Raw genomic sequence first — 12514 nt, 5'->3', positions numbered from 1 at the left:
AGGGAATTAAAAATGCTAGATGGTAACATACCTTCCCAATCTTGTCGGTTGCATAGGCGTTGGTCTCCCCCCTCAACTTCGTTTGATAAAGTTAGCTTTGACGTGGGATTTAAAGACAATTTAAAACAATCAAGATCATGTATCGTTATTGGGAACAGTGATGGTTTAATATTAAGGTCAACAACATTGGTGAACAAGAACATACCTGAAGCTTTTTCAACTAAAGTCCTCACTTGCGTCTAGGCCATTCAGCTCGCTGAAGACATGGGTTTCCAATCGATGGAGGTTGAAGGAGATGCACACATGATTATTAGGAGACTCATAGATGCCCAGACGGACCGATCAAATATCGGCACTTATATTATTGATGGGAAGCAAGTTGTGGCTTGTTTTGGTGCTTTTCGGTTCAGATTTTGCAGCAAGAACATCAACCTTGTGGCGCATCAGCAGGCCACCAAAGGCTTCGATTTCAACGAGATTGGGTGGAGGAGCTACGAGAAATCGCCTAGGTTGCGGCAAGAAACGATCGCTAGTGGGTTGTAGTTCTTGAGGTGATCATCTCTTTTCAATTAAGGCCACTTTTTATTAAAAAAAAAACAATAATGTACAATTATATTTGATTCCTCTAAATGTTTTGAATTAAATCTTAGTTAAAAGATTAATTCAATGCAATAGATTTTGTAATACTTTTAATTTTATATTTTATTGCTTTTAGCTTAATTATTTACATTTTATTTAATCAAATGCATATATTTACATTAGTTATTTTATTAGCAATATTTTTCATTCTTTGCTCATAATGAAAAATAAAAGAAACTATAATAATATTTACAACAAGTTGGAAATTACTTATTTCACTTCTTCTAAATTAATGTAATATTATGTTTTTATTTTATAATATTAAACAATTTTGTGAATATTTAAATTATTTTATTAATTTTGTTATAATTTTTATATATTTAACCAAACATACATTCTAAAATTTTGATAGAGAAATGCAAGATCTAGACAAATAAACAAAAAAAATTAGAATTTAAGTGACGGAATAAATATTTCAAAAGAAAAAGAAAATAGAAAAGAAAGAAAGGGCTTAGAGTTGTATTAATCGACCACAAAATAGAATTGAATAAATCCCAAATCGAATGATTCAAATTTGGAAAAAAAAAAGAAAGTAAATTAATATTAAAGTAAAATTTGAACAATATAAAATAAAAAAGAATTAAACAAAAAATAAATAAAATTATCTTATGGATGCTTGCACCCAAAAACACCAATGATTAGATAAATCTTTCGTATGAAACCTCTAAGAGAAGGATTTTTAGAAAGATCAGTAATCGAGCTTTGAAGGTTAAAAAGTAGCAAGTATTAAAAGGAAACCAAGAGTTGAATCACTCAATCCCTTAAAACACTTATTGCATCTCACATCCTAAAATATATTTTATTCCATGAATAAAAAATTGGCTGAAAATACAAGTAATTAAAGTGAATAATAATCTAAATTAACTCCTAAGTAAATATTTCACTATCACTTAAAAACCAATAAAAAAGGAATACAAACACCACCTATGACTTGTTCCAACCAATGAAGTTCAAGATAAATAGATTAATTATAACATAGTTATGATTTATAAGAGATTAAAAACTAATAAAAATTAAACAATCTTGGTTGATTATGAAGAGGTCGATTTCTATCAAACGGCACCTCAAACTCTTCTAATGTTTTCGTCACTAAGTAACAATCTATGGTAAATCACATGTGTTTTACTTAGCCAAAATTCTCATGCTATTTTAGGCTTCCATTTGCCCGCGGGTTGATTTTTCATAATATCTCTCAATGTCCTATAAAAAAAAACATAAGTCCATTAAGCATAAGAATTTTTACTTTCAAAATTGCTATAATAAAGTAAAAGTTTCTAAAAAAACAAAATAATAAAATATATGACAAAATTACTAAACTACAAAGAAGGGAAAATTCCAAAAATGAAAAGTTTACCAAAAATGACAATTTCCTAAAATGAAAAGTTATCAAGAATAATCAAATACATCCAACAAATTTCTTTCTTGTATATTTTGACCTCACAACCGGAAAAGGTTAAAAATAAAATTTTGGATGAAAATATTAAACTTCGATTTCATTTGATGCGTTTTGCTTCTAGTGATTGGACCGCTAGATAAAACAAACTTTTGAGAAATCACTCATTGAATTCCTACTACTCTTTATCAATTCTTAAATTTGGAAAAAAACAATTGTAAGACTTTTATATATTATTGATAATTTAAAAATTATATAAGATTTAAATATGACACTTTTTTATGAAATTGTTCGCTAAACAAGCAAGAACAATTTTTTCTTGCATACCCTAGTTTAGCCCATCTGACATTTAAAAATATTTTAATTAAAATTAAAAAATAGATCCAACTTTATTTAAATTATTAGTGAAATTATTTAGACTGAGCAATCCATCAAATTATACAAATACTATAACTTAACAACTTATTTTTGTTTAAATATTTAGATACAGAATGGATATATATCGATTCTACAATATTGTTTAACTTTTCTCTTAATTTGGTCTCACTAAATAAAATCTCTAGCCTTTCCCCTCGTTAGAGAGTTCAGATCAAGATTTATTACACCTTCACAGAAATTACTATCCAAGCCATTTTCCCAAGAAACACTACACCAAAACAGCTTTTTAGCGGCGCTTCAACAAACGCTGCAAAAAACGGCGCTATTAACTACGTCGCTAACATTTGCGGCGTTTTTTACACAAACGCCGCTATAGGCCATGACCTTTAGCGGCGCTTTTCCCATAAACGCCGCTATAGAACACGACCTTTAGCGGCGCTTTTTCCACAAAAGCTACTATAGACCACGACCTTTAGCGGCGCTTTTCCCACAAACGCCGCTATAGACCATGAACTTTAGCGGCGCTTTTCCCACAAACGCCGCTAAAGAACAAACCTTTAGCGACGCTTCTCTTAAAAACGCCGCTAAAAACATAACATTTAAAAAAAATTATTTTAATCAAATAATATTTATTTTATACCTTTAGCGGCACTTCTCGCAAAAACACCGCTAAAAACATAACCTTTAAAAAATTATTTTAGTTAAATAATATTTATTTTATGATAAATATTATATTATGTTTTATTTTTAAATTTGAACTTTAAATATACCTTTTAAGAATAAATAAAAATTTATTTAAATTAAATTTTCTATGAAAATTTAAACTTTAAAACTAAATATAAAAATTAATTAATTTAATTTTAGAATTTAAAATAATAAACTAATAACACAATTAAAATCTAAAAATTAGAACTCAAGTTGTCGTAAATATTAAAGTAAAAATAAAATTTAAAATCAAAACTAAAATAAATAATACATATAAAAAATAAACTGACTAGTTGAATCTACCTATGATTATACACATTGCAAGGTAATAAAAAATACAATGCATTAAATTGTTGAACCTGCCAGGTACTATCTGACAGCAGAATAACACATTAAATTGTTGGATTGAACATGTAGATTACATACTAATGTAGACCAAAATATTTTCCTTTTCCTTCTACCCTTAAATCTAGAGATAGCAAAAACCAGGGACCTAACCCTAACAAGTTCAAATATATCGCTAAAAGAAACACAGCTTTAGCTCCATCCAAATGTACTTTCAATTCTCATTTCAAATTCTGCTTCAATATATTGGATGAATTTCCCCACCGCATGATGTTAGGTGAGCAAACAGAGTACTTTAAAACTGCAAAAGTAAGAAGCAAGCATCCTCACTTGATAATCTGAAGGGTTGTCTTCCTCACCACTTTGTCCACTAAAAGGAAGCAGCTTAGCTTTAGGTTTCTCTAAAGATAAAACAACAGGAATTCCACCCTCAATCCCATGATCTTTCCTTAAACGGTGTCTCACCTGGAAGCAAAAATTTGAGAAAGAGTAAAGTGAATGATAGCAGGAAATAAACCCCTAAACAATGTCTTCTTAATGCAATAGATAAACAAGAGTAAAATTGGATATCCAAAATAACAAATACAAGCATAAGATATTAAAGTTTTTCCAAACCAAATAAAATCTAATTGGACAAAGCCCCAAAGTAAACACCAATCATAAGATCAGCAACCACCAGAAAACTGCAGTAGCAAGTGTAGATTCAAAAGCCACAGACGCAAAGAGCCCCCATTTTAGAATGATTGACAACTCCAAAACAACTTCACCGTATTCAGAATCAATAATATAAAATGCCAGAAGCTCAAATGACAATAAATAATAAAAATACAAAAACATAAATATTTCATAACCCAAAGCTACTGATACTAAAATAAAATACGTATCTAGAAGCAAAACCTAACCTTCGTACATACCAAGTAGCAAAGCTGATCCTAATCCTCTATTACTGAATAAAGTAACCAAAGAATCTTAAACATCTTAAATATATATAAAAAGTACTGCCAAACCCCTAAATTATTGGAAAGAAGCAAAAACTTTAGATAATTAAATTCCTTGAGCAATTTTTTTACACCCTACATAAAACACAATGCTGGACTCAACAATAAGCACCAAATCTTCCTAGTATTTTCCATCATTCTGCCATTAAAAAAAATCCTAGTATTTTCCAGAAATTTCAGAAATTCAAGAACATGACAATGAATACAAGAAACGAAGGACCTATGGAAAATAACATATTGACATATGATTTGTGATCGACCAGTAATTGTAGCTTAAAACAACTTGCAACAGAGAAGCAAAATTGCAAATACAAAGTTCAGATGAATATGCAACATTATACATGCCATATACCAAGCCTAATAAGTTAGCACTGGATTAATTATAAAACAAAAAAGTAATAATGTCACATCAAAATGTAACAACTTTTGAATAAAAAGATAATTAAGCACGTTTAAATTGGAGCAAAAATAAATAAATAAATACATGCCTTCAATAAGACGCAATGAAATGATATATTTTAGGTTTATGTCAATCTGTGACTATGACCTTTTTATCAATCCAACCACATATGAAAAAAAAATCTAGCCTGAAGAAATACAACAAGTAAGCACTAAAATAAATTTTGTTTCCAAAAAAAATAGTGGGAATGAAAAGAATAAAAATAGAAACAGAAAAAGAACCTCATTTTCACTGAATCTACCAGCACTGCAAATCCGATCAAAGAGCTCACCACCAGCAGCATACTCCATCACAATTGCTAAATGGGTAGGCGTCAAAACCACCTACAGCATTTATATCCCATCAAAAATATAAACATCCCAAATTTTTTAAAAGGGAAATGAAGCAAGAGACGATACTTGCCTCCTTGAACCGGATTATATTAGGGTGTCTAAGAGATTTGTGATTGATAATCTCTCTTGCCACATTCTCATCTATCTGCAAACAAACACAGCTAAGCTAAGCTTTCAATCAACCGGTTTGGCACTCAAAAGAAAGAGACAGAAAGAAGAACGTGATTTGAAGTGATTAAGTCAATTCAAGCTTAGTAATACCCAAAAAATGCAAGAACAAGTGAGAGAGGAGAGATAATAGACATTAAAGAAACAAACCTTGTGACCTCTCTCAATATATTTCATAGCAACAAGCTCCTTGGTATCCTTGTGTCTGAGAAGTTGAGCAACCCCAAAATTGCCGGCTCCCAAATCTTTGACCACCTCATATTTCTCCATTTTACCTCAATAACTACTACTACTACTACTACTACTAGTAGAATGATATTGCTTCCATTTTTGTCATTACATATTAAGCAATATTGCTTAAAGATAAATATGGACAGATCCATCTGCAGCTAGGTATCCATTACTCCAGCTTAGGCAATAAAGAAGGGCAAGTGAATAATAAATTCACATATCTACCATTTTTTTTTTAAATTCACGTCAATGTTATAAAATTAAAGAAACCAAATTATACTAAATTAAAATCAAATGATAACAGAGGGACTAAAACCATAATCAGACCGTAATAAAATCAATCATTCTTGCCTGAAATGATGAAAATATCCAGAGTCAAACACATTTCTATCCAGTAGGAAATGAGAAAATCATATCAATTAAAAAAACAAATATCCAGAGTCAAACACATTGGTTGAGGCTTTTTTTTTATGTTTTCTTACTAAAATCCTCGATTTTTTATAATAATAATAATAATAATAATAATAGCAAAATCATATCAATTAAAAAAAAACAAATAGCTTTAAAATATAACATAAAATGAACATAGTCATAAACTCATGCTGAAGTAAAAAGCTAGCAATAAGAATATTTTCCATACACACTTCTTCTCTTTGCTTCAGTGAGCAAAAAAACCAGTTAGCAAAAGTAGCAACCAAATGCTACCTGATGAACTAATCTCAGCTTAACGAAGCTCAATAGTTTCAAATTCTTAGCTAATTAAAATTCGAAGCTAAAAACAACATGAAAAAAATGATAAAAGAAGGCAAATAAAGGAAGCTTAAATAATAATAAAAATTAATAAAAGTGAGAAAGAAGAGATGAACCTAAAATCCGAAAGGCTAACTTGAAGGATTTTAATAGCTTGTGACCTCGTCACATATCTCGCAGCAATTCCTTCCTTTTTCTTTCCCTGTAAAATTTCACCATAAATTATGAGAAAAATAATCCTTACAATAAGTCAAATTTGAAAATTTAAATCGCCAATTAGAAAGCAATAAAGTTCGAAAGAACTTGCCGGAGGTCGGTACATGCTGAATGGTGAGCCAATAGGGGGGTGACTTCACCAGATGGTAGATTGTCCTGCCAAATATAAGAAGAATATAAAATCAATCCAATAAAAGTCTATAACAAAAGATCAATAAAACATATTCTGAGGTGATCCAGAAGAGTTGCAGATTATACGCCTCATGTCTATGCATAATATGTACCTAAAACATACAAAATAATGTAACATGAAACCCAAATCCGTTAACTACAAAATTGCAGGAAAAGAGAGAACAGCTTAATATTTTGGTTAATTTGGTTGGTTTTCGTTAACGAAACAAAATTAACCTTCAACATTTTTTCAATGGATAATTCTACATATCCAACCAAAATATCAGAACAAATCCAAATCTAGAAGCACAATACAATGAAGATATTAATCACCATCAGATGTTAAATTAACACATACTAAAAGTTCAAAACAAATAAAATGAAGGTATAAAAACTTAACAGGACTAATCGTAACTGATAACCAAAATAACATTCAAATATCAAATTTTCTTAAAATCTCTTCTGTTAACCGAACTGAATTTTTTATGGTTAACCAACAAACCGAATTTGGTAGTAATCTAAGATAATGTTTCCTTCCATAAACACTGTCATTCAAGAAACAGAATATTGACTTCTACCATACCAAAGAAAAGGCCATTCAAGACTTGGAAAAGTCATTAAACATAGCCGAAACCCCCTCCGGAAATGTAGTTCTCTATGTGTTTGTCAATTGGTGTAAAAACATACAAGTAAAGAAAATAAACCTAGCAAATCAAATCCACAGAAAAACTTCTTTAAAAAAAAACTTACTAGAAGATAAAGCAAATTTCATAACATAAGACTCTGGATCTAAAAACTTTGAAAATTTTCAGTATTAACAAAAACAAAACCAACGCTCTGAAAAAAGAAGAGAAAAACCCAAAGGAGATAGAAGCAAAAAATGGATACCCATTATAGCTTTGTTTGAGAAATTTGTGATGTGGGACTAACCAAACTTCGTCTCTCTCACTTTTTATTCTCTGTTTAACAAACAAGGCTTTTTGTTTTTCTGCAACAGAATATGAAAAATAGATTGATAAAAGGGAAAAAAAACCCTCTATTAAACCCTCTATGAAGAAGGAGAAGGGGCAACGATTGTTCCTCAACGAGAATAGGCCCACTTCAGAGTTCACCGATGGCGAGTTTCTTTCCGGCTAGGGTTTCGACGGACACGCGGCTGCCGACGGGATCTAGCAGTTCCCATAGACCGTGAACTCCCATTTTGGCTTGCTCAGTAAGAATTAGGTGTTTTGAGGATACCGATTTTAGGGGGAAATTTTAGGGGTTTCAGGGGGAAAAGTTTGGGATAAAACCGCGTCAAATCTTTTAAAATAAAGTGATTTATCTAAAAATAGAGCATTAGTGGCGCTTTTTTAAAAACGCCGCTAAAGACTCAAGCATTAGTGGCGCTACTCCAAAAACGCCGCTAAAGACCCGAGCATTAGAAGCGCCGCTAAAGACCAGAGTATTAGCGGTGCTTCCCCAGAAGCGTCGCTAAAGACCCGGGCATTAGCGGCGCTTCTCCAAAAACGCCGCTAAAGCCCAGAGCATTAGCGGCGCTTTTCTAAAAACGCCGCTAAAGCCCCGAAAACTCAAAAAACGACATCGTTGTGCTTAGGTTGTTTGCGGCGCTTTTTGGAAAACGCCGCTAATTCTTAGCGGCGTTTTTTATAAGCGCCGCTAATGTTTGATTTTTAGCGGCGTTTTTTGTCCAAACGCCACTAAAAATGCCGTTAAAAGTCTGTTTTGGTGTAGTGAAAGTGGCATGACTATATATAATTTCGTCATTATATTATATGAAATATAATAGGGCCATAGTTTTTTTGTGTTCAAACATAATTCCATTCATGCATTCTAACAACAACAATGTTATAGGAAGTTCTTAAGTTCATTTGGGATATAGTTGGCCAAGTTGAGGGGTAAAAGCTATTAATTGTTCTCTTTGCTATCTAATCTACCATCTTATTTCGGCGAATCTAGGGGGTTGGCAGGGACCCGGCTCCCCTAAACTGGAAAATTTTCTATTTAAGTCCTTTAAGATTTTTAAAATTTTAAATTAGTAAAGGTAAGATTTCACGTTAGCTCCCTAAAAATAATAAAAAATTGATTTGATTTTTTAAAAATTATAAAGATATAGACTATTAAAATTGTGAAATTGCATTTTTACTATCGTAAAAAATTACAATTTAATTCCAATCCCCTTAAACAAATTTTCTGGCTTCTCCCCTAATTGTGTCCGCGTATGGATGCATGCATGCTACTATATACAAGGCAATGTAGAGTGTTGAAATTTTGTTAAGTTAAATTTGATGAAAGCTTGGCTGAATCTTGTGATGGGCGTTCTTCTTCAATTATTGGTGACTTCGCTGGTGGAGATACCACTAGAGACGTATGTCTGGTTGTCGTTCAAAGCTTGCAGCTATAGGTGATTCCAATGACGACACAAGTTGGATCTGGCACGTGGATATGGGTATTAAATGGCTTTTTTTTTAACAATATAGATTTTTTTTGGTGAATAAAGAAGAATTACAAAAAAACTAGAAAGTAACAAGAGGAGAGTTAACATATAACTGTAAGCCTTCCTCTCTATCAAATGCCAACTTAGTAATTTGATCAGCTTCCATATTATCTTCTCTAGGAACATAATCAATAGACCAGAATGCTTCCTTTCGTAAGAGATAAGTAATGCGCCTTATTAAAACAAAATTTGACCCTTTAAAAAAAGCTTCCTTAATGTCCCCAGTAACTTCCATATTATCGGTTTTAATCGGTAATATTTCATGAAAACTTTCTTGTGCCAATGTCACACCATCAAGAATGCCTCACAATTCAGCTTCATAAACAGAATAGATCCCCACTCCGTGATTAAAACCAAGGATCCAATCACCATTTTGGTCTCTCAAAACTCCACCCGCCAAAGCGGATCTTGTATTAACTTTAACAGCTCCATCAGACCTAATGCAAATCCATTTTCCTGTTCCCACAAAGTCCTCCCTTGAAGTATGTCTACCAATTCTCTCTCTTACGAATAGAACCGTAATGTTTAGCCCAACTGTAAGCGCCTTTGATAATCTCCTCTATACTCCATGACACTCCTTGAAAGGTATGGATATTTCGATTTTTCCAAATTCGCTAAGCGAAAAGGCAAAAAAAAAACAAGGCTAAACAGCCTCCCCCCCAATCAATATAATAATTTAGCTCTCCAGACTCAAGCCACTCTTGCAAATTACCTAAAAAGAAAGCAATTAATTTATTGGAAGGAATGATTCGGTACTATACCTTCTTTACTGAGTTGCAATCCCTTATAGTGTGAAGCACATCTTCAACTCCATGACCACAAATTGTGCATCTTGCATCATTACTAACACCACGCCTAAGCCTTTCTACTTGAGTAAGCAGCCTCTATTTGAGGACCAACCAAAGGAAAACCCGGACCCTTTGAGGTCCCTCAACCTTCCAAGGCAATTTCCAAACCTCCTCCTAAGGATTCCACAAACACTCCTTAACCTTACGATAAGCGCTTTTAATAGATAAACATCTTGATGAGGTTCTTTTCCAAACGGTTCTATCCGGACCTGCTGAAGGATGTGGAGGAGGGAAATAATATGCGATTTCAAACCATGTAAAACTGCACTATCTTTAAGGTTAAATATTATTATTAATTGAATAAAAAACATGTAAAGTACAAAACATATATATTACTTGAATCAATTCTATTTATCTATCAGCACATTGGTTTATTACATAACCCCTTATCATTTACTATTCCCAAAACAACATAATATCAAATACAACCCCATTAACTACTTGCTAACTTCATCTCTACATGTTATTAATTTCTTTGCCTGACTCAAAATTCAGGGTTTCTAAAGTGCAAAGCATAAAGGTGAATTGACTCAGAACGACCATAGTTGCACAATGTTATCAACCTCAAGTGGTTGTTTTTCACTATAGAATTCTAAGAAGTTGTAATGACGTACATTGAACTATTGCCCATAACCCACTTATTAAAGTTGATTTCAATTTCCTCCATTGATGGTTCCTACAAACGAGCTTTAATGGCATCTTTTTTGGTCTTCAAATGCTTAACCTCAGATTCGTTGAGGAACTCATGGGATTTGAGCTATGAAAACGGTATCAAGAATTGACTTGCTTGAGGGTTTACGTTGGAGAAGAATAGTTTCTTTTGGATCACCAAAACACAATTCGATCCACCCACAACGATATGTTGTTTCAAGCTTTGGGGCAACAAAGGCGGTCGATAAGAGACAGTGGGCCTTTTGTTCTTGTTATTCTCTTCCTTGAATTTATGCTTCCTTTTCAATCCTTTCTTCTTTTGAATGGAGCCTAAACACCAAAAACCAAGACTTATGTTTCTAACTTTTCTGATTTTGAAGCTTCGTTGTTGTGATTTCTCTTGATCGACTATCGTAACCTCTAACAAATAATTGAAAACACTCCATTTAGGATCGATGTTTGTGTCCTTGAAATCTTTAAACCGAAGGAATTCCATCATCTTTTTTTCTTAGATAATCAAGCAACTGATATGCTACAAGTATAAAGAGAGTTGAGTTTGGTGAAAAGTATGGATTAATCCTACAAAAATATGAATATATAGAGAGTGTGAGCTTCTTTACTTTCAAGTTAAGTAATTCAAACGATATCTTTGAAAGGTATATTATCACCAACAGTAACTAAGCCTCTCTCTTTCATATTTCGATTTTCTCCGACAGATTGCCTGTTTGAATTTTTTTCCTCTCTCTAAATCTTTCAAAGAGCATATTGAAATTTCCCGGGTATCTATTGTATATAAACTTCAAGAAATCGGAACCATATATATATTTGTAATTCTTTGTTTGGATTTCCTGTTTGGTTCTGATTCTGTCAATCTCCGTAGAAAAATTGAGTTTGTCAGGTTTCTGGATACATATTTGCAGGTTTTTGGGAAAATGGGTTAAAGCATTCTCCAGTGGTTCTTTTGATTGTAATAGTTTCTTGGATTTGTGTTGAGAAATACCTGAATCAGACATTGTATTTCTATTTTCTTTCTTAAAACCAATCGTAAAGTTTTTTTTTGGATAAAATGTTTTCCATATTTTCGGTGGGTGATGCAACTTGTAAGAGGTGAAGTGGGAACAAAATTTAAGCTTTTTAAAAGAGGTTTACTTGATCTTAAATCTAACTCTATTCAAGTTAGAACATGAGGGTGAATTCTCAGATCCTTATATTTCAACTTGGCTGCATCATTCCCAGCGTGTATAATGACATTGCCGATAGTTTGGAGAAACCTATTGTGTGTCAAGAATCAGCAGCCTGTGGCCAATTGTAGCAACCTTTACTTGGCTCTGAGTGTGGTAACTTCCTGTTTCAAATTGGTGCTTATTTCTCCTTGTAGTTGCTATTTTTCGTTTTCAATGTTGGTGTTTCTCTGATTTCTGTTGAACTATCAATCAATGACTGTCACTGGAGTCCCTCAATACTCCCCCATTACTTGCAGGGATTGATTTGGCTTTAGCAGTTCCATCGCATGATGTATTCGAATGCGGCTGAGCATTAGGGCTATTAGGATTGTTCTATGGATAAGGATTTGATTTGAATTAATTCAAATCCTATTTCTATTTAAATTCAATAATCCTATTCGGATTAATTTAATATTTTTCAAAAAAAAAAAATCTAACTCTACACGAACTGTTCGGCTTTCATGTCTATATATTTATACTTCCACCCTAATAGCTATATGATTATTTAA

General features: G+C 32.5%; 1 protein-coding gene and 1 long non-coding RNA gene across 2 annotated transcripts; both read right to left on the bottom strand.

The window, feature by feature from the left end:
* Window positions 1-3441: 3441 nt before the first annotated feature.
* LOC105791238 (serine/threonine-protein kinase SRK2G) lies at window positions 3442-6602 on the bottom strand. The gene is made up of 5 exons (XM_052633560.1): window positions 6516-6602; window positions 5569-5827; window positions 5321-5395; window positions 5140-5241; window positions 3442-3925 (listed from the first exon to the last, which is right to left on the bottom strand). The coding sequence occupies exons 2-5, from the start codon at window positions 5686-5688 to the stop codon at window positions 3734-3736; spliced, it is 489 nt and encodes a 162-aa protein (XP_052489520.1). The 5' UTR covers window positions 5689-5827; window positions 6516-6602; the 3' UTR covers window positions 3442-3733.
* A 100-nt stretch (window positions 6603-6702) lies between these two features.
* On the bottom strand, window positions 6703-8086 carry LOC128042440 (uncharacterized). Its single transcript, XR_008197868.1, has 2 exons — window positions 7675-8086; window positions 6703-6771 (listed from the first exon to the last, which is right to left on the bottom strand). It is a non-coding gene; the product is annotated as an uncharacterized LOC128042440 (long non-coding RNA).
* Between the last annotated feature and the right edge of the window lie 4428 nt (window positions 8087-12514).

This window comes from Gossypium raimondii, chromosome 7 (genome assembly GCF_025698545.1).
Source record: "Gossypium raimondii isolate GPD5lz chromosome 7, ASM2569854v1, whole genome shotgun sequence".
In the NCBI taxonomy this organism is placed as follows: Eukaryota; Viridiplantae; Streptophyta; class Magnoliopsida; order Malvales; family Malvaceae; genus Gossypium; species Gossypium raimondii.
Note: the sequence above shows the minus strand (reverse complement) of the source record. Positions and strands in the feature narration are given on the sequence as shown.

Excerpts from the sequence above, each read along its gene's own strand:
- LOC105791238 (XM_052633560.1), bottom strand. The coding sequence starts at position 5,688 with ATGGAGAAATATGAGGTGGTCAAAGATTTGGGAGCCGGCAATTTTGGG. Across the intron at positions 5,396-5,568 it reads ATATTGAGAGAGGTCACAAG|ATAGATGAGAATGTGGCAAG; the intron begins GTTTGTTTCTTT and ends GTTTGTTTGCAG. Across the intron at positions 5,242-5,320 it reads ATATAATCCGGTTCAAGGAG|GTGGTTTTGACGCCTACCCA; the intron begins GCAAGTATCGTC and ends TAAATGCTGTAG.